General features: G+C 38.4%; 2 protein-coding genes across 12 annotated transcripts in view; one reads left to right on the top strand and one right to left on the bottom strand.

The window, feature by feature from the left end:
- The window catches only part of HMBOX1 (homeobox containing 1), a 185,228-nt gene extending 172,889 nt beyond the window's left edge, over positions 1-12,339 (bottom strand). For all 10 annotated transcript variants that reach the window (XR_004425653.1, XM_033135064.1, XM_033135058.1 and 7 more), the window contains exon 1: positions 12,055-12,339. The gene's annotated coding sequence lies outside the window, so the exon portion shown is untranslated. The remainder of the gene's footprint in view (positions 1-12,054) is intronic.
- Positions 12,340-12,558: 219 nt separating this feature from the next.
- Positions 12,559-22,461, top strand: part of INTS9 (integrator complex subunit 9) — an 85,496-nt gene continuing 75,593 nt past the window's right edge. The window contains exon 1 of one of the 2 annotated variants that reach the window (XM_033134420.1): positions 12,559-12,849. In XM_033134420.1, coding sequence (XP_032990311.1) covers positions 12,841-12,849 — 9 coding nt within the window. In that variant the 5' untranslated portion in view covers positions 12,559-12,840. The remainder of the gene's footprint in view (positions 12,850-22,461) is intronic. The other variant, XM_033134419.1, reaches the window with a different exon arrangement.

Raw genomic sequence — 22,461 nt, 5'->3', positions numbered from 1 at the left:
GAATCAGCGCTTTGGAAGATAAGGTAGCAGAAAACACCCAAACAGAACAACAAAAAGACAAAAGAATCCAAGAAAATGAGAATAATTTAAGGGGCCTCTGGGACAACATCAAGTGTACCAACATTCACATCAGAACAAGAAGAAACCAAGGAATTGAAAAACTGTTTGAAGAAATAATGACAGGAAACTTCCTTAACCTGGCAAAGGAAACAGACATACAAGTCCAGAAAGCACAGAGAGTCCCAAACAAGAAGCCCACACAAAGACACATCATAATTAAAATGCTAAAAGTTAAAGACAAAGAGAGAATCTTAAAAGCAGCAAGAAAAAAAGCAGTTAGTTCCCTACAAGAGAGCTCCCATAAACTGCCAGCTGATTTCTCAACAGGAACTTTGCAGGCCAGAGGGAATGCCAGGAAATATTCAAAGTGACGAAAAGCAAGGACCTACAACCAAGATAACTCTACCCAGCAAGACTATTATTTAGAATTGAAGGACAGATGAAGAGCTTTCCAAACAAGAAAAAGCTAAAGGAGTTCATCACCACCAAACCAAGAGATGTTAGAGGGACTTCTTTAAGAAAAGGGGAAAAAAAGATTAAAAATATGAATACAATGGCAATAACTACATATCTGTCAATAATTACTTTCAATGTAAATGGATTAAATGCTTCAATCAAAAGACACAGGGTGGCTGAATGGATAAGAAAACAAAAGCCTTACATCTGCCGCCTACAAGAGACTCATCTAAGATCAAAAGACACGCACAGACTGACAATAAAAAGATGGAAAAAGATATTTCATGAAAATGGAAACAAACAAACAAAAGCTGGGGTAGCAATACTTATATGAGACAAAATAGACTTTAAAACAAAGGCTACAACAAGCGACAAAGAAGGACCCAGTAATCCCACTTCTAGGTATTTAATTGAAGAAATCCATTAATTCAAAGGGACACGTGCATCCATATGTTCATTGCAGCATTATTTACAATAGCCAAGATATGGAGGCAACCTCAATGTCCAGGGGATGAACAGATAAAGAAGAGGTGGTAGATATGTATAATGTACTATAATATTACTCAGCCATAAAAAAGAATGAATTCTTATCATTTGTGACAACATGGATGGACCTAGAGGGTATTGTGCTGAGTAGAGTAAGTCAGACACAGAAAGACAAACGTCATTATTATTTCACTTACATGTGGAATCTAGAGAACAGGATAAATAAACAAACAAAACAGAAACAATCTCATAGATACAGAGAACATTTTGATGGAAGGGGTGGGGGATAGGTGAAGGGAGGGAGGGAATTAAGAGGTACAAATTGGTAGTTACAAAATAGTCATGGGGATGCAAAGTACAGCATGGGGAATTAGTAATATTGTAATAACTATGTATAGTGTCAGATAGGTACTGGATTTATCGGGGTGATTACTTCATAAGTTTTATAAATGTCTAATCACTGTGTTGTACACCTGAAATTAATATAATATTGTGTATCAACTGTTATTGAAAAATAAAAAAATATTTTAAAAAAGAATTCTAATGATTCAGGATGGAAATACCTTAGAAACAGAAGCACAGGCCAACTAATAATAAGATTACAAAGTGTGCCTTAATTTGTGCCAACCACTATTTTAAGCACCTTACAAATATTGCCTCATATAACAATCCTATGATACAGATATTATTATTTATCTCCAATTTACAGATGGAGAAATTAAGGCACAGCAAACTTTACGCAAAGTTACAGAGTAAGTTGTGGGGGGTAGATTTGCACCTAAACAGTCTGGCTCCAAATTCCATGTTCTCAACCAGCTCAGTATTCCAGGATTACTTAAGATTCTAAGAAGAATGATGACAGATCTAAAAAAAAAAGGTGAAAAATTAATTTGTGAGGGCAGAGATTCAAGAGATGGTTGATATACCAAAAGTGCATACAGTGAAAAAAAAACAAAACAAAACAAAAAACAATCTTGCTCAATAGATCCAAAAAACTAGAATAACGGAGAACATACTGACAAACGGCGTGGGGGGTGTGGGGGAGAACTGCCTACTAAGTTGGTGAAAATACAAAAGCGTAAGAAAATGAATTGCTGATAAACCATATAGACTAGATGTTTGGAGCATAATACAAACCATTAAGTATACCCTCTAGATGAACAGCCATGCTTTAACAAAACATACCCCACTGCACAATTCAGTGGCATAAGCAATTATAGAGCATGTTTAACATAAGGCAGACCCAGGTCAAGGAGGAAACATTCCAAGTTATAAACAGCTATTTAAGATTACCAAGCCCTCTACCATAGAATCAAGCACATAGCAGGGTCTCGGTACATATTATGCTATGTCTGTGCATTTTCTAAATGTTCTGGGGACCTAGTATGTTTAAGAAAGATGTATATATTCCAGGGCTCATCTAAGATTTTAAGAATCTGGGGCTGGAGCTCAGGAAACTAAAATTTTAATACTTCTCCCATGCAATTCTTTTGCACGCAAGTTGAGACGCACTGCCTCCCTCTACTGCAGCCTACATGTTAGAATTCTGTGACCCCCCCCAGTTGTTTCTCTCCTGTGGCTCAGTAATCTGACTTCGGATCTTCTAGGTTCTTCAACTGCCGATGCTTAATTTGCGCTTATTTATAAAATCTCAGTCCTGGTTTGCTAACATAATCGAGACTTGGCTTTGGAGTTTTTAGCCCTGAAATCCCAACTCTAACACTGGATTGGGGGTGAGGGGCATGGGGAGTTCCAGTTCCTTTCCCTGACATCATGGCGCTTCTGTTAAATATATGGTGATAACTGGACAGTGGACGGACCCAATGTGTCAATTCTTGTGTTGACAGATCTGTGGAAAACATGCTGGCTACTACTCACCAGCTAAATCTGTTTATTGCCTCTAAAGTAAGGCGGCACAAATGTCCTGTCTTTGTATGATTTACTGTCAAAGTGTGTCCAGGATGAAAGACATTTTCTAAGAGAACAGTTGTCACCACATAGACAATGTTCCAGCTGCTGGATTAGTGAAGGAGTTTTTCTAAGATGTCTCTTAACCCTGACAATGGGACAAAGAGTGGCCAAAATGTTGTCTATTTCATCTAAGGTAGAAAGACAACAAAAGAGCCTCTTAATTCAACCAGGGATGCTCCTTGATAGCAACAACTAGGATCCTGAAAGAATGGTTTCTCGGTACTTCCACGCTTTAGCAGGTCTGTGATTCAAAATGTAGAGATGGAATATGAACACTGAATTATACTGGGAGACTTTTGCCATTTCCTACAAATGATCTGATCCTTGAAGAAAAGGATTAAATCCAAGTCAGCTTTGTATCCCACACAGGACCTGAACATGCACTGCTGGACTTGTCATGCTGAACTGAGTGTGCCCTGTTCAACCCCTGCAAGAGAATCGTCCCCATGAAGAGCACTGCAAAGCGTTAGCCTTATATATATATAAGATAACTACCCCGCCCCCCGTGCCGTACCCCCCAAGGTCATGGAATAGGAATAGACCTCTAACTAACGGTCATGCCACGCATTCTGATTTCTCTCTGGCCAACAGAACTAAAGGAAACACTGTCACCACTCAGAGGGAGGCTTTAGTTGAAACGAAAGAGCGGTTCCAATCAGTACCACGGCAAACCAAATCCATCTGCGGGTCCAAGTTATGGAGAAACAGAAACTATGAAAACCCATAGCAAGGTTAAACAGAAGTGGGAGGGAGAAGAGAGAAAGGGAGATGAAGCAGACATTGGAAACACAAGGCAAGACAAAATGAGAGGCAGAGACTAGCTTCTCATGTTCCTAACAGTTTAGCCATTGGCACAAGATCTATTTGTTCTTTATCAACTCAAAAAAACTGGATCCCTACAACAACCTCTCGTGGGAGCCAAACAATTACTGATTAAAGCACTATTTTTTAAAGACTGTACACTAAAATAAATAAAAAGCTGGCAGCTGACAAATCCAAAGAGAAAAAAAAATTGTACCATGAAGAAAGTGAAATCTCAGGTAGCCAAAAAGCTCTCTTAATATGAATTTAACTTATCAAGAAGTACCACCAATATTTATCATATTCTGGTCAATGCAACAAATTAAAATTTAATCTTTCCAAAGTAAATTATCAGTGTTGATAAATAAATTGTCTCAAACCAGAGGAGACAACAACCACGTATCTTTTTTGTTAATATATTTGAAAATATTTTGTTAGCTATTTAAAGCAGACCTTTGTTGTTTGATGTCTGTAATTATCAATAGTATGTTGATTAATAGTTTCAGCTTTGAAAACAGGCTTCATAACATATACAGCTAATAAAGAGGAGGCAAAATATAACCTGTCCTGTAACTACCCTTTAACTTGATGGTCCTTTCTTGTATCTAGATTAACAATAGGACCCAGAAACACATTTTTTCCTCTAAAGATCCGTTCTCTGAAAAAAATCTTTGAACTGACTTTGAAGCGAGTTCCCTTATAACAAACCAAAAATAAAACTACAACAGAAGCTCACAATTCATTATTAATCTGACAGGTTTGCTTCAACACTGTCAAAGACCAAACCAATGTCAGAATAACTATGATTTTGGTATCTAATACAGATTCTAGCATACTTCTTCTCTGGCCAGACATCTATCATTTAAGCTTTGGATTCATTTAAATCTTTCACACTTCATTTACAGAAATTTTCAATGTTACTGTTAACTTTTACTAAAAAAAGCTTAAAGGGTACTAATATTATAAGTCCTCATATAAAGCTCGCCAGTTTTTAAATTCTCAAAACAAAAAAAGTTTAATTGGAATTTTCCATAAAAAACTTTCAAGATGTGCCAAAAGAATTTATGAACTACTACAGAAGGCAAAAGAGTGAAATTACTGATCCAATAATTGGTATCTTTCTCCTTAATTATACTGACAAAACAACAGAATTTATGAATAAGAGGAGAAATACTCAATCTCTGTGGTGACGGAGTAGTTCTGTATCTTGATTGTGGTGGTGGTTACTGAATCCACACGTGATAAAATGGCACAGGACCCTACACCGACTGTTTCAATGTCAATTTCCTGGTTTTAATATTGTACTAAAGTTATGTAAGATATAAACATTAGGGGAAACTGGGTGAAAAGTACAGAGCTCTCTCTACTATTTTGCAACTTCTTGTGAACTGATATTTCAAAATTAAAGGTAAATAAATAAGCAAACAACTCATGAGTTTACTTAATGACAACAAAAGTACCATATATAAAAAAGAAATTAACCTAAATACTCTGTTTAGCAAACTAGAAAACTGAAACCTAACAAAGTAATACACACAAACTTACACGGTCAATAACAGAGTGAAGGCACCTAGTTGACATGCTGTTAACTAAACATTCTGTATTAAACAATGGACTTAAAATTGGAAGTAACCAATAATTTGTGCTTATTAAATAATTCCTTGTTTTAAGGAAGACCAGTCATTTGATGCCTATAATGCATTGAAATAAAAGCAATAAACACACACACATTTATTATAATTTATTTAAAGGAAGGAACTTTATTTTGAGGGGAGAAAAAAACCTCGAAGAAATTTATATTTAACCATAAACCTCCCACCTTTGGAAGAAATTGATGTCTAACTGAAAAGCACGAGACAGTATTCTAAATGAGATGACGCCATCTCTTCAGTAGGGTCTTCCTCAGAGAAGAGTGTACAGCAACTATTCTTGTCCTGAGTGGTTCTAAACTGCTACTATGTAAAACTAAACATAGGCTATCTTTGACTCCAAAAAAATGCATTTTCAACCAAATAAAAATAATATTCAGGATGGCTACTTTCAAGTTTTCCACAAGGAACAATTATGCTCCATGAAGGCAAATGCTGGCTAAATGAGCAGTTGCAAACCACAGTCATAATATAGCATCCTACAAAAATTACACTCTAAAGTCTGAACTGATACCTCAGTTATCAACCTGTTACCCCTACACAACAGTTTTGGGTAACATTTATCCTTATGAGACTTGGTTTGGTAAAAACAGGACACTCTCTTCCTTGAGAGGACTGAAATACAGATATAAATCACTATGTATATCACCTACCATTTTGGAAAACCAACTGAACCGGTGGAAACAAACTAGCTGCCCAATCTCAAGTATAAACATTAGTATGTAAATAAAACAGATGTCTGTCTAAAGTGGTTTTCAGATCATATCATGCAACTATTCAATTGTCCCAATAGCAATGTAAAGACACCACATTACTTGAAATGCAGTGAGAATTGAGATTCGTGGAAAAAAAAGTGAAAGAAGCTACACAAAGTTAATAGATCTTTAGTGAAGTTAGGTGAGAAGATATGAAAAAATGGATTAGCAAGGGGAAATCTAGGTTAGAAACATAAAAGCATATTAAGAGGGCTAGGAAAGTGACTTTAAAACTGTAGCCTGAATTAGACAATATGCTAAGTAGTATTACTCTTTATTTTGGGAGGCAAAAAAAGCCAGAACAACAGAATATATCATCATTTTTTTTAGAGCAATATGCTTTAAAATTCTTTATTTTTGAAGACATTACTAACAAATGCAACCCTCATGGACAAATACCCAATCCTCCACATCTGTGCTAAGAGTATTTGTTTGGCCCACCAATGGTTAGGCATGGCCAAGGGCCTGGGATCGGTAATGATGAAATAAATAATAAGGCAGGAGGAATCAGAACATAAAATATCTACTATCACACAATAATTATAATAGCTAACATTTATGACATTCCAGAAGCATTCTAAGAACTTAACAGCATACTAAGAGTTCACAATAATCCTATGAATAAGGACTATTTATTCTCAATCTCATAATGAAGCAATCGAGGCAGAAACAGATTAAATGACTTGCCCAAGGTCACATAGCTAGTCAGTGGCAGAGCCAGGACTTGGACACAAGTGGATGACAGTCTGGATTTATCTGAAAGGCTAGGGAGCCATTGAAGGATTATAGACAAAATATGGCTGAAAATCACATTCACATTTTATTTTAGCAAGATCCCTCAGGTAGGGTAGAAGAATGACTAAGGAAAAACTCTGAAAGCAGGCAGATCAGTTAAGAGACTGATGTAGCAAGCCAGAAATAATGAAGGCTTGAATTAAAGGAATAGCAATAGAATGAAAAGAAGTGAACAGATAAATGCAAAGGATGCAAAATAAACTTGACTTCATGCTTGGGTGGAGAGAGAGAGATTCCATAGCCTGAATGACGAGCCCAACCCAATAGCTTCATGTTTTAATCACACTACTAACTTCATCAAAATCTTAAAGCAGATCCTTTCCATCTTAAGTCACCCTCATTTCAGCAATAGCCACAGCATTTGACTTTTTCCTCTTTGAAAAAAGTAACTATATATTAAAATCACTGCCCCTTGGTAACTACTAAGTGTTTAATATGCATACAGTAAAGAGAGCTATTAAATGTTTTTGACAAACCACATGCAGACCACTGACAAACCACTGAACAAAAGATGGACAGAGAAGCTACAGAGAATATATCCAGTGTGTGGAATTTAGTAAACATTCTTATCATCATCAGTACTCTAAGTTTAAGAAAAATCTAAATGCTCTTTGAATAGATTTGATCCTAATTTTATCAATTATAAGGAGGGATCTGTGACCACCTGTTTTAGGATTCAAAAAAAGGAAAATAATATAACTTCAAATCTAAATCAACTATTGTTCTTTTTTTCTCATTTATAAAAATAAAAAAACAAAACAAAACAAAAAAAACCCAGTATCCTTACAGCCCAAGTCAAGCATCTATAAAATACTGCATTAAGATTATAACAATCATTGGAAAAACTTACTGTAACTTCAACCTTATTACCACTATAAGGGTAAAAAAAGCCAGGGCCTTCCAGTAACTAAATGCTCTTGGAAAGTGTCCAAGACAATGTTATAGTAAATTTCCAACTTGTTTCATCTAAGATCAAGAAAAACAAGTTATCTAAAGCACTGGATTATGTTTAAATAGGCTCTAACTAAAAGTTTTACGTCAAATAATCACTCGGAAAAATCTTTGTACTTATGATGGGCCTTAAGTCCAGTAAAGGTCACCGGGGGGAATAGCTGCACGTAGGAATCTAAGTCCCATATTACTTAGTATGATTTTGAGAAAAACGTTTCATACCAATAGCTTCCATTTTGAGAGAATGAGATTTTGGCAGAATCTGTTAAAGTAATGGTTTACAATGATAATGAAAATCTCCATGGCTTCTCTCATGTGGACAGCATGTGGTGATGGTTTCTCTCTGGTTTCTAGCCTGAGCCATTCTCTCGTCTCCTGTTATTTGTGGTTCAGCTTCCTTTTGTATGGGTTGTATGTTTGATAGGTATATACTAATTTCATCTACAAACAAACATAAAGGTGCTGTACATGTGTGAGTGCATATGTGAATATACGTACATAACACTCTTGACACACTGGGACTTCCACTGATAACAACCGTTTTAGAAATTAAAGTTCTACTCAATTGAGAAGTAGAAGCTAGCAGTTAAGAGAAAAATCTAGCCAAAGAGCAAAGGGAACTATAATAAAATTAACTCGGGAGACAAAAAAATCTAAATAAAGGTTCATGAAACAAACAAAGCCAGCACTCTTTCACCGAGCATCTTTATTTATAAATGTTGACATTTTAAAAAAGTTGAGGGGTACACCAACTTACATTTATGAAAAATGACACTGCAGGATAAATTTCTAATTCCCAAAAGAAATAATTCAAGTTTAAAGATCTGAATATAAAAAAGCTGAGGTGAAATGAACAGAAAAAACAAACACGGTTTTATAGGAACCATGAAGCTGTCTGAAACATTAAAAGTGGGATAGACTGATTATAATATATGAAAGACCCAAAATGAACAAATTAGGCATAGATACTTCCATTGTGTTTACCATTTACTGAAACAAGCAATGACTTCCAATTAATACTTGCCACAAAAGTTGCCATAAATTAGCTACTTCTAATTTTTCAAATGATGAACAAAGGAGAGATTTGTTGCAATCTACTTTGTAACTTATCAACACTGAGCTATTAAGTTTCTATTAGTGATGCTTTAACCCAAGGATTTGTGCTAAGGAGACTGAAATCTGTTACTACAGTAGTGAAAATGAAGCCTCACTAAAAAGATATTCAACGTAAAGCTGACCCCTAAAGGCTTCTTAATGCACATTTGCAACCACAGTGTTCACGATATGCAGTACACTAACTAGCAACAGATTGGTTAAAAACAGTTTGGATTTTCAACTTCCCATAACACAGGCGGCATTTTTAGAAGCAATCATATTCAAATAAATGTGTCTTTTACAGTTACGGGATGAAATCTTCAGCTGGACAGGCACCAATGCCCTGATTTTCTACTTTTTTCGTAAACCATATGACTTCCACATGCTGAGAATGTTTTATGCTTTAACCTGCAGTAAAGGCTTTACATCATTTTAATGCTCAGGGCTTAAAATACAACAGAATCATCCCAACAAATGCAAGGAAAATATTTGGTTTACTTTTAATTATTTCAACCAGACGACTAGACAGAGAAAGTTGAACGAAAGCTTTTCCCATAACTTTGCATTTCCACAGAAAAAAACAAAAAGAAACTGAGGTAAAGGTGGGTGGAAGAAAAAATACTCTTATCTTTTCCAATCCTTAACAAACATTTTAGTTTATATTTCTAATATAATTATTGAATATTTTAATGTTCTATGTCTAACAGAGTATCTTTCAGCCCGGAAAAAAAAAAAAAAAAAAACCACTCTATTGTGAAGTTATGTAGGATTTTTCTCCAATTTTTGCAAAGTAATATTACAGTCTAAGATAGAAGGTTTAAAAAGTCTGGAAATCTTAGTCTTTAACAAACTAAAGGCTCAGCTTTATAGCAATATATTCTATATTAGAAATTCGAAATTTAGAAGACATCAATTTTTTTTTTCTATTCAGGTCAATCTAAATATATATGCTATCTCATGCTTAGAGTCAGCTTATCTGTGTGAATGATCAACTGCAGAAATTTCAAATGAAAGGTTATAAAACACACCATAAATTATATATTGCATCTCTGTGACTTTCAGTTTTTATGGAATCGAAGGTCCTTTACTGATAAGTTCAAGAATTGATGTTTGGAGCCAAAATGTAAACACACTAAATTTTCAACAGTTGAATGAGAAATTATATCAATTGCTTTAGTTATTTAAAAGTCCATTGCACTAAAAAATCTGTCACATGAGAAAGGTTACTGAAAAACTTCTATTTCAGACAGAAAGAAGTACAAAATATATGATCCTAAATTATCCTGGTGTAATGTTACCAAATATTAAAGACTGTGAGAAACAAGAGATGTTACAATCCTGTTCCCTTTATAACTCTACTGGAAACTTGGGGGGAAAAAATCAGAATTCGAATTTTCCAAACTTGTCTTGTACACATAATTCAACTAAATCTAACTTAGTTGTGCAATGTTAAAATAAGTTTAATGCAAAACACTCTCATCTTGATGTGATAATTACCTGTGGCTAAAAGCAAAATAAAAACAGACGCAGGTCCTTTTCATCTAATGATGTGTTTTACACACAAAACCACAAACAGCACAACCGTCTTAGCACAAACTAAACAGGCACAAGAGGCATTACGTCCATCCAGGAAGAGAAACGTACCAGGCCAAGAGAGGAAGGAAGGACTGAAGGAAGGAAGGAAGGAAAGAAGGAGGAAAGGAAAAGGGAAGGCTGAGGTCTCTATACCTGCAGGATCCCAGCGAAATGAACTAGTCACATCACTCTACGCCATATGAAACACGAGGGTTTTTACAGCTTCAAGGTACATTTAAAAAGCAATCACTTTATACGATTCAACTTTAGATAGTATAGTAGCTTTCATGCCAACTGCATTCTCCCCTTCACTCACCAAATGCCTCCTCACTCTTCCACACCAGGTTTCAGACAAATGCGAGACTGAACAGGGTGGGGTAGAAGCAAAACACCAACAGCGGCTTTCGGCGACTCCCGCACCCCCACCCCCACCCCACCCCCACCCCACCCCCACCTCCAAATAATTTCCAACAGTTTTCCCTACTACGAAAATAAGTCGCCCTATCTCAGGACAGACAACAGTCATTCTGTGTCTTTCGTAGACACACAGAGATGCCTACACCTGTCAGCACTCCCGACCCCCAACCCATGCCCACGACTCTTTTAAGTGATGTTTAATCTATTTAACGCGAAGAAGATGAGCTACCTCTACCTGCTGTTTCGGGGTGAGGGTGGGTGGAGGACTCCTTTCAAAGTAGCCCCAACAGTGTCACCAAAACACGGTTCCGGAATAAAATATTAAGAACACTTTTTCCTTTCCCACCTTATCTGCCGACTTCAGGAGGCAACATTCCATCTCCTCGCCAGCGCGTCCCCACAATGCTCCTGCGGGCAGTTTGGGGTGGAGATGTGTCCAGGGCATGGGGCGGAGGCGGGGAGGAGGAGTGCGATCGAGCAACGGGACACAAGCGAGTTGCTAAGCCCGCACCACGTCGCCTCCAGCCCACAAGTCCAGGATCCGGACCTCACGCCCGCTTCCCTGCCCAGGCCCAGTGAAAAGCTATGGCTCCAGCTATCGAACTTCCCATCTCCAGACATTTATTCGAGACTAACATATCGCACAAGTACACGTCACACAGTTTAGAACAGTTCTACACCCCCAAACAAACCCACCCACCTCCGGTTCACCTCACAGTTTCCCAAACTCCACATAGGAGACCCCACCTCCAGGATTCAAACCTTCCGCCCATAGTGAAGGAGACCAGGAGCAAAGAGTTGGGGAGCTGCCAACGCCTTTCAATTACCGCCCCCCACAAACTGCCCCACCCCAGACGGTGCGACCGGGTCACCATTCGGGAGCCCCCTGATTCCTCCCTCCTCTCAATCGGGCCGCTTAAGAGACCTATCCCCAGCCCACTCACTTTCGCCCCAAAGCCCCTCAAAAAAAAAAAAAAAAAGTGAGGAGAAAGAAGTGAGGAAAGAGACTTGAGGTAGTCCGGCTTGAAAACCTCTCGACTCACCTCGGAATCGTTGCTGAGTTCTCTCCGCTCGGCACAGCCCCCTCCCCAACGTCCCGGTACGAAGAGCTGAGATAGGGAGGAGGGGAAGGCGGGAGGGGGAGGGGTGTCTTCCGCGTGGGGCGCCTGTCGGGAGGGGACTGGGGAGGGGTTGAGGTCCGCGCAGGAAGAGGAGAAGGGGGAGGGGAGGCCCCTATCTCCCAGTCTCCCCCTGAAAACCTCCCTTGTCTCAATCACATCAGACTGACTGTCTTTGTCTGGCTGACAACCGCCATATTGATATCAACAGCCCCGCTCCCACCTGCTGCAGCCAGGCGGCCCTGGGAGTTGTAGTTCCTGCCTCCCTTGAGTAAAAGCGCGCGACTCAGCGTCCAGAGGCCCCAGGGAACTACAACTCCCGGCAAGTCCCGCGCCCATCCGCCTTCCCACAGGGAGGAGGAGAAAGGGGCGCCCGAGCCGTGAGAACTACACATCCCAGAATACCATGGGACCCAGGCCCAGACTCGGGACATGATATCATGCTGGGGTGGAGAGGATGAATTGGCGGCGGGGATGAATTTGAGCTGACGGAAGGAGGTATTTAGAGAAGGGAGGGAAAGAAAAGATAACTACAGTTCCCATGATACATGGATGACTACGTATCCCATAATGCCCCGAGAAGGAGGCGTAGGGAAGAAAAACTGCATGTCCCGCGATGCTCTCTGCGGGCGAGTGGCGGAGCTTGAACCGGAAGATCGCTTCTGGGTTTGAGGTGTCGAGTAACTGGTGTTGAACAATCAAAAGTCCAATATGAAACTGGTGAGTCTCCGCTCCTACTGAGGGCAGTGGCCATATCCTTTTGGCTTCGTCGTTTCCACCTTGGGAAGGGAACCATCGCGAAAAATGGGTGGCAATTAGGAAACTAGAAAGTGGGGTGGACTAAGCAAAGCTGTTTGTTGTTGAGGGGGTTAAAAATCACACCTCTGTACCCCTCACCTCCCACCCCCCATACACAACTATCAGGAGATCTTACACATCCTTGGTGGGTCCCTTTGGTTAGATAAGAGGTTGCCTGTAACATTTTTTCACCGAGGAACTAAGGTTGGATTTATGAACTAGGTTTTTGACTTCTCAGCTGCTACGTGAGTGTTATAATAGGTTATAAACTTATTTCCACGCAATTGACACTTGATTTCACTACCGTTGTTGAGAAACATTTGGTTATTTGTGGGCAAAGGGTAATATTGGGAGGAGGGTAATTACTAAGTTTTCTGTTCCTAATTGATTCCTAATTGCACTTGGAAGTCAGAGAAGGCCGAGGTTAGGGTGTACTCTTAGAGGCTTTGAGTCTTAAACCCTGTGGAGGATATGGATAGGCTGAGAGGAGGTACTCGTATTACATTCAGGAGCGCCCTGCTAGTGGCTAGATAGACGGCTGCCTGATTCATGAATCGCTTAATAAAGCCAATTAGATCTTCAAATTAAAAAAAAAAAAGATTACAGTCTGGGGCTGTAGGCGCTTCATGAGCCAAGGTTAGACGAACGTGCCAATACACCTGGCGTCTTCCCATCACAAAACTCAAACACCTGGCTTATAGGGACGCTTCTCAGGCCTTTCTTTTTAGCCATTTTACTGTCATTGTGCACACAGACCTAACTAATTTATTGCAACTGTGTGGAATTAATAGCATAATTAGGAGAGTAGCAAAGCATGTGTGAGATGCCACACCTTTTAAAATCATGTTCCTGCAGCCAAATATTGTCAAGCTTTACTTTCTGTGATTTTTATAGAAAAACAAAAGATTTATTTTCTTTTTCCATTTATATAATTATTTGAACATGTTTTCCCAAAGTATACATATCCCCCTCATCCCCTCTTTGGCCATTAAACCATGTGATGGGTATGTATTTACTCAGCCAAGTGTCGTCACTGTGTCGCTATTTTCTGAGAAGAAGTTAGAAAAAGTATTAAAAGTAGATTCAACTACAAAATTGTCTTCATTTAAAGTCCTATATGGAAGGAAGAGGATGAAGATCAGGAAACCCTGAGATTATCAATTTGCTCCTGGGTCAGTGTGCTAAATACCTAAGAATGCAGAATTGAAAGTCACCACCCTAGCCCTAAAGAATCATGCCATCTAATGAAGTTAGAAAAGTAAGCCAAAATTATAATTCACTGCATTCGTGATAAAGCAGAGTCCTTTTCAGGGGTTGGGGAATTGAGAGGATAATTGGAGATGGTGCTGAGCGGGGACTGGGGGGGCGTGGTGCCAACAGTCAGCTTCCTGGAAAAGTGACTCTTGAACTGATAAGAAGGATGAGTAGCCGAGGGCCTTCCTTGAATCTTCAGTTTAGGAGCAAAAGAGCTTGTGCCGAAATGGTTGGAGCACAGACCATGTGTCTTCAAGAAAGGATAAATCACATTTGGTGTGCCTGGTGAGAAGGCATGCAAATGTGATGCAGTTTTTCCCTACAAACTCGATTGCTGAGGTTATCAGAGAGCCGTGGTTTACTTTCAATATACTTTGGTTTGCTCATAATATCCTCCCGCTTCATTTCTTTAGAGATGTGAAAACATGGAAGGGAAAAAAGTAGAAATTATTTTCTTTTCTGTAAGAACCAGAAGATGCCTCAGAGGAAGAGGAGGTGTTCTGTCTATGGTCCCTCCTTTTTAACGTTCAATCGATGTATTCCATGTTAAAACTCATTTGGGATTGGATAAGTGGTAATGCAGAATTTCTGTCAACATAGCAAACGGGTTTCAAAAAGATGGACTTCATTAGACGTCTCTTTGTGTGACACGCCTCCCATAGAGTTGGTATAAATCCTCCCATGGCCTAAATGTTTTCACTTTGTGTACTGCTTCAAGAATATGTTGTAAGCAGTGCTTTACATTTATATCATGAAACACAGAAATATACTTTATTGAGCACATTCTTGTTTTTGAGATTATGACTTGCCAAAATACCCTTCCCACTCACAGCGTATGACTGCATCTTGTTGATGCTACTTCTGTTCTTCAACAGGTCTGTTTCTCTCCAGTCCCACTAATACTGCCTTTGTAGGGACTCTTTTCACTTGACACTTGAAATTCAACGAGACCTTCTGTCTAGTCTCCCTGCGTTCCATTTTAACCCTCTCTCCAGTTCATTCACTACCCTGCTTTCCGGAAGTTGTTTTAAATTGCAGAATTCTATAATTCCCTCAGTAGCTTCCTTTGTTCTTAGGATAAAGTCTTATAGCTCTTGACTTACTTGGTCCTGCAGAATATGGCCTTGCCTACTTCCAGGCTCATGTCTAGCCCTCATCTCCCTGGTTCTCTGTGTTCCAATTATATTGCACATCTTCCAGTTCCTTGAACTCTCCCTGCTGTCTTTTGCCTCTGGGAGTTTAAATATGTTCCATTGCCTACAACACTTTTCTGCCTGCCTAAATTTCTTTATATACTTCAGGTCTCTGTTTGAATAGCACTTCTCCATGGTTTTGTGGAATTAGGTACGCCCTCCTCTCTGCTTCCATGGCACACTTCCTTTGGTAGCATTTGTGATTATTGGATTTATTTCTGTCCTCCCTCTTGTAGACTCTCTATTCCCAGGGCCTGACACATAGTGTGACGCTGCTAAATAGCAGTTGAATGAATCATCTCTGAAGGATTATCAAGGTCTGTGAATATCACTGAGAAAAGATTGAGGGGTAAAGTTTAAACATTACAATAAGCTATAATCATTGGAGTAAAAAAAAAAAATTGCTGCCCTTTATGGAGCAATTACTGTGTCCAGGCACTGTTGGAGGTACTCACTAATTAGTTTCCCTTTTCAGTCCTTTGATCTAGGTGATCGTATTCCCATTATACAGATAAAAATCTGAGCCTCAGAGAGGTGAAGTGGCTTGAAGTTACACAGGTGAAAAACGTGGGAGAGCCAAGATCTGAACCCAGGTGTCCTTCCTTAAGCGTCTGTTCCTTACTGAGGGCAAAGACTTGAGACCTTGCATGGTGCGTGACATGTGCTCCGTAGGTTCTGTCTTCAAAGACGGGAAGCCAGAGTGCGTACTGAGAAAAAGGTTATTCAAGGCTATTTATTTTTAAATTGGCTTTAAATGGGAGTTTGGTTAAATTAAGCTCTTCAAAAAGATTAGTGGTAAAAAATTAAAGTTTGGGAAAAAACTTTCTTAGTACTATAAAGGGTTCCATATCAAAGCATACCAATTGAGTTCCCACGTTAGTTTTTATACTATACGATATATAAGCTCTGATACCATTAATAGTTCTCTAACTTTACACATCGTTCTCTTGGTGGCTTTTTATACACCCAAGGGAAGACAATGGATGTCATTATAATGCAATCCTTGGATATCTCCTTCTTAGAGAAATACCAACTGAAAAGATTGAAATGACCGTCTGTAATATGCGGTATTCAAGCAGCTTTATTCAACTGAAGAAAATTCATTGGTACCTTCAGTGAACCAAAATCGTTTTAAAAAGAACAGGAAAATTAGAAATGTATCCTCTAAATTAGCACATTTTAGAGCCTGTTCTGTTTTAGTATAGATTGAGCCTGATTGGGTATACCCTGATGGCCAATTCAGCTAAGGATCGCAACTGGATTTCATCAGGGTCCTTCACGAGAGACCATGGAACAAAAGAAATAGTGAATGCATTGCCAGAAATTGAGTTTGAAACATCATGGCCAGGAATTTAGTCATTCAAATAGATGAAGATTAAAGTAAATAAAATAGTGAGAAGCAGTTCAAGAGTGCAGCATGTCATCCTTCCTATATATAGTTCCAAGATAGAATCTTCTGGTTTATTCGGTCAACAGAGATGCAGCCACCATATACCCTTGGCATTCAAAGTTTCAATACTTGCCATTTGAACTATTATATTTGACCCCAAAGATCGATGACCAGGAACTGTTTGTAATTTTGTTGAGGCACAAATTTCAATGCTACTCTAAGATTAATGATAATCCTTAGTGAATGAGCCTGACTGCCTCAGAATCCATGGCTCTCTGCAGCTATTGTTGCTCTCCTGTCAAAGGTCTACAAGAAAGGTCATTTAAATGCTCGTTATGCTATACTTTTTGAATCTGACGGGAGGAATTATATGCTGTAGTTGTATTTACAAATTAAAAAACTGAAGCAGGCCACGAGATATATTCTTCAGGGGTCTACACTCCTTACTTAGTACAATATGCTTTCTCATTACTACTGGCTTTGGGGGAAGGCTCAAACTTTTAACTTGCCATTTCTGCCATGAAAACAGATGGAGTAAAGAAATAGATTCATGGACTGCCCGCAATGGAAGACAAAACACCAAGATTGTAAAGATCTTTGCTTGAAAGTGGCAAATCCTGCCCCAAGGTCAATTTAACAAATCCTTAGAATGGGGTGGTTAATCCTCACCTTAGATCTAAGAGTGATGGATTCTTTCTCCAATTTACAGAGCTGCAGAATCCTTTTGACTTCTTAGAATTTGGAGCAAGAACAGAAAATCTCTTGCTATAAATTACAAACATTAACAGTTTTGCTGGTGCTTAATTCTCCTATTGCAGTATGATTTTTAAAATGTCAACCAGATTTCACTTTTCTATTTCATTTTGCTGGTTGATTAGAGTGCCCTCCTGTGTCTTGATGATGTAATAACATTTCAAGCTTTCAAAAGGTCATGTTTTATCACCACCTCCCTGTGATAGGATGTTTTTTCCCCTTTCAAACTCTGAAAAGCTATGTGGGACATAAGGCCAAGTCACACACCTTGTTCAGTAATATTCTGAGATAAAAATGGATAAATTACTCTTGGGCATTTCAAAGCCCTAATTGTTGCTCTGAAGAGTAAATCTTTTATACGTATCAAGGCAAAAAAAAAGTAAACTGATGACAGATTATTTTGGTAATAATAGTTGAATATATCTATATATATATGTGTATATCTGGCTTACAATACAAGCATGGCAGCATTACTGTTGCTTATAATTGCAGAAGCACATTTGTTTTGTGACTGGTTTGCTCTGAGTACTCAAACCTCTCTGCCATTTGCTCTGATGATCAGCAGAGTATACATGACAGATGAGGGCCAAGAGTGCATATCTCATGGCTGCAGAACTCAGTAAAGCCTAGCATTCTGAATGGAAAATTTACTCTTGGCTTGCTAACTACCGACAGAGGTCCAGGCATAAACTGCCAATCAGTTCTTCTGCATCCATTTATTCATTCAACAAACGCCAGACTCCTCTGTGCTAGCTATTGCGCAAGATACTTGATATCGTGCAGTGAACAAAACATATTTACTCTCTGCCTTTATGGAACGTCAAGTCTAGCGGGCTTACTGTGCAAGTCAAACAATATTAGAGTGAACTTCCTGATGTGGAGATACCATTGGGCATTGGCTCAAGTGTTGTTTTTTAATGCAGTGGTCAAACAATGTATTTAATCGTATCCAAGAATATGTTTTCTTAAAATTTTAACAGATATGGCCAACTTGCACACTAGTTTACCATTTTACCGGTAGTGTATGAGAATACATGTCCCAAACCTCGCCAACAACGCCGTCTGTTTCTTTACTCGGACTATGTGTCTTACTAATGTAACTTTCTTCTTTCATCAAGCCTCATACCCTCTTCTCTGTTAGACTTCAGCCATATTTAGTAGAATGTCCTTGCAGTAATGATATGGATGTGGGAAAATGTAGCAGAAAGAGCAGCAAATTTCTTCAGATAAAAAAAATGGCCACATAAAAATTTTTAAAAGGAATTTTAAAAAGAATCTATGTGTTGCTTTGAAAATGCTGATGCATGGGTGTAGTAATTAAGATGACAGTTATTATGGGATCAGGCAAATTGGAGCAGCAAGTGAGCCAAGTGTATGTAAGTGGCATAGGAGATTCCTGATACACCCCAGAAAAGGGACAACCAGTGAGATAAAGCTAGGAGTTGATGTATCAGGAAGGCTAAGAAAGAGATAGATGCCAGAACTTGCAGAGATCATGAGAAAATTCACTCTTGGCTTGCTAAATATCCAGGCAAGAATGCAGACAGAATGGCTAAAGGGGAATAGGAAAGACTGTAGGAAAAAAGGAGTCAGCTTGAAAGCCCCAAGGTGCTCAGTGAGCAAGACTAAGAACTATGTGGTGGGAACTTGACTGTGAGAAAAACAGGAAGTTTAAATTGTCCCTTATTGACCATATATATGAAGGAAATGCCTTAAAGGTCTAAAACATTTAAATTTATTAAAAGCACAAGTGAATGAACTTTAGCTTTCTCAAGGATAGAGAATCAGATAGATGATGTTCAAGAAAGCAATTCTTTTTAGGAAATGTAAAACTAACACCCTTTTTGCCCTTAAGGTGCAGTTTATTTTTCATCATTCATGTTTGTGAAGGATGGCAGGAGGTGAATAATAAAATGTCTTACATTAATAATCCATTTCTCAGATTTATGACCTAAGCAGAAGTTCCCTTTTCCAAATACAGCATTTCTGCATTTTTCTATTCCAAGAAAATAGACAGACATAATTGGATGTTCTAATTTAATTTTTAAGTCTTCCTTCCCATGTTTTTTTTCAGCATGTGGAAATATGGGTATACAAGCAGCAGTATTAATGTAAAAGATAACCATTATTGTAATCATTACCTTTTTTACATCTTTAAACAGCTTTGTTAAGGTATAATTTACGTACCACAAAATGCATGCCTTTAAAGGGTGCAACGCAATGACTTTTAGTAAATTTACAGAGTTGTGCAATAATCACCACAGTCCAGTTTTAGAATATTTCCATCACTTCAGAAAGATCCCTGGTGCCCATTAGCAGTCAGGCCCAGGCAACAGCCAGTCTCCTTTATGTCTTACAGCTTTGCCCCCTCTGGTCTTTTCCTATAAATTGTCTTATGCTCTCTGCTGGCTTTTGTGTCTTGACTTCTTTCACTTAACATAATGTCTTTGAGGTTCTCCCATGTTGTAGCATGTATTGCTCAATAATGTTCCACTCTATGAATATGACACATTTTGTTTATCCATGTACCAGTTGATAGACATTTGGATTGTTTGCACTTTGGGCCGATTACCGTGTGGACATAAGTGTTTATTTCTAACGTCTCCATGTTTTCATTTCTTTTTCTTGCATGATTGCACTGGCTGGACCCTCCAGTACAACATTGAATACTTTGCAGTGGTGCAAGCAGACCTCCTTGCCCATCTTTTCCCCCTGCCCAATCTCAGGGGGAAAGCATTCAGTTTTTCACTACTGAATATGATGTGAGCTGCGGGTTTTCCATAGATGCGACTTACAAGTTGAGGCTCTTCCCTTCCGTCCCTAGTTTGTTGAGCATTTTTATCATGAATGGGTCTTGGATTTTATCAAATGCGTTTCCTTTGGATCTCAAAATGATCATATGGTTTTTGTCCTTTATTATATTAATGTGGTGTATTACTTTAATTGAATTTTTGAATGTTAAATCAATCTTCCATTCTAGGGATAATTCCCACTTGGTCATGATTCATAATCCTTAGTATATGTTGCTGGATTTGGTTTGCTAATATTTTATTGAGGATTTTTGCATATATATTCACAAGAGATATTGGTCTGTAGTTTTCTTGTGACATCTTTGTCTGGCTTTGTGTGAGAGTAATACTGTTCTCGTAGAATGAGTTGGGAAATGTTCCCCCTTCCTCTGTATTCTGGATGAGTGTTTCTGGATGAGTATGTGAATAATTGGTATTATTTCTTCTTTAAATTTTGATAGAATTCATCAATGAAGCCATTTGGGACTGAGCTTTTCTTTGTGGGAAGATTTTTTTTTTTTAAACATTTCAGAAGGATTTTTTTTAATTTTATTTTATTGGGGAATATTGGGGAACAGTGTGTTTCTCCAGGACCCATCAGCTCCAAGTCATTGTCCTTCATTCTCGTTGTGGAGGGTGCGGCTCAGCTCCAAGTCCAGTCACCGTTTTCAGTCTTTAGTTGCAGGGGGCGCAGCCCACCAACCCATGCGGGAATTGAACCGGCAACCTTGTTGAGAGCTCACGCTCTAATCAACTGTGCCATTCAGCTGCCCATTGAGAAGATTTTTAATTGATTAATTCAATTTCTTTACTTGCTATAGGTCTCTTCAGATTTTCTATTTGTGCATTACATTCTTTTAAAAAGTTGCAGTAAAATATACACAACATAAAATTTACTATTTTAACCATTTTTAAATGCACAGTTCAGCGGCATTAAGTACATTCACATTGTTGTGTAGCCATCCATGTTGTAGCCTGTGTCAGAATTTTCTTCCTTTTTAAGGCTGTGTAATACTTTCTGTAAATACCACACTTTGTTTATCCATTCATCTGTTAATGGACACCTGGGTTGTTTCCACCTTTTAGCTGTCGTGAATAAAGCTGCTATGAACACGGGTGTACAAATATTCGAGTCTGCTTTCAGTTCTTTTGGATATACAAGAGTCCTCTCATGTCCATGGTTTTACTTTCCATGATTTCAGCTACCTGCGGTCACCATTGTCTTAAAATATTAAATGGAAAATTCCAGAAATAAAAAAAATCCCTAAATTTTAAATTGTGCGCCATTTTGGGTAGAATGTGAAATCTTGCGCTGTCTTGCTCCATCGTACCAGGACGTGAATTATCCCTTTGTCCAGCGTCTCCACGCTGTAGACGCTCCCCTCCTAACAGTCACTTAGTAGCCATCTTGGTCATCAGGTCAACTGTCATCGTATTGCAGTGCTTGTGTTCAAGTTGCCCTTATTTTACTTCATAATGCCATATTCATATCACTTTCATTACAGTATATTGTTATAATTGTTCTATCTTATTGTCATTAATCTCTTACTGTGCTTAATTTAAAAATTAAACTTTATCATGGGTATGTATGTACAAGTATAGTGGAAAAAAACATGGTATAAATAGGGTTCGTTATTATCCACAGTTTCAGGCATCCAATGGGGGTCTTGGAACATATCCCCTGCGAATAAAGGGGGACTATTGTATACCCAGAAATAGAACTGCTACATCACATAGTAAATCTCAGTTTTAACTTTTCGAGGAATGAACTTATGTTTTCCGCAGCATATGCACCTGCACCATTTTACATTCCCACCAGTAATGCACAGGGGTTCTGATTTCTCCATCTCCCCACTCGTCAAACTTGTCACTTTCTGTTTGTTTGTTTGTTTGTTTGTTTTTGATAACCGTTCTAATGGGTGTGAAAGAGTATCTCACTGTAGTTTTGACTTAACGTTTCTCTAATGATTAGTGATGTTGAGCATCTTTTTATATATTTATTGATAGTTAATACATGTATATTATTTAATTTTCATAAAAAGACAACTGTACAACAGGTTTTTAAAAAATAAAAAAGATCCCTTCCTCCCTTTGTCTTCCTCCCCAGAGCAATCTCAGTTATATTTTTTTGGTGTGTGTATCCTTCAGAGGTATT

The sequence above is a fragment of the Rhinolophus ferrumequinum genome, chromosome 18, assembly GCF_004115265.2.
Source record: "Rhinolophus ferrumequinum isolate MPI-CBG mRhiFer1 chromosome 18, mRhiFer1_v1.p, whole genome shotgun sequence".
NCBI classification, from domain to species: domain Eukaryota; kingdom Metazoa; phylum Chordata; class Mammalia; order Chiroptera; family Rhinolophidae; genus Rhinolophus; species Rhinolophus ferrumequinum.
This window is presented reverse-complemented; position numbering and strand designations above follow the sequence as displayed.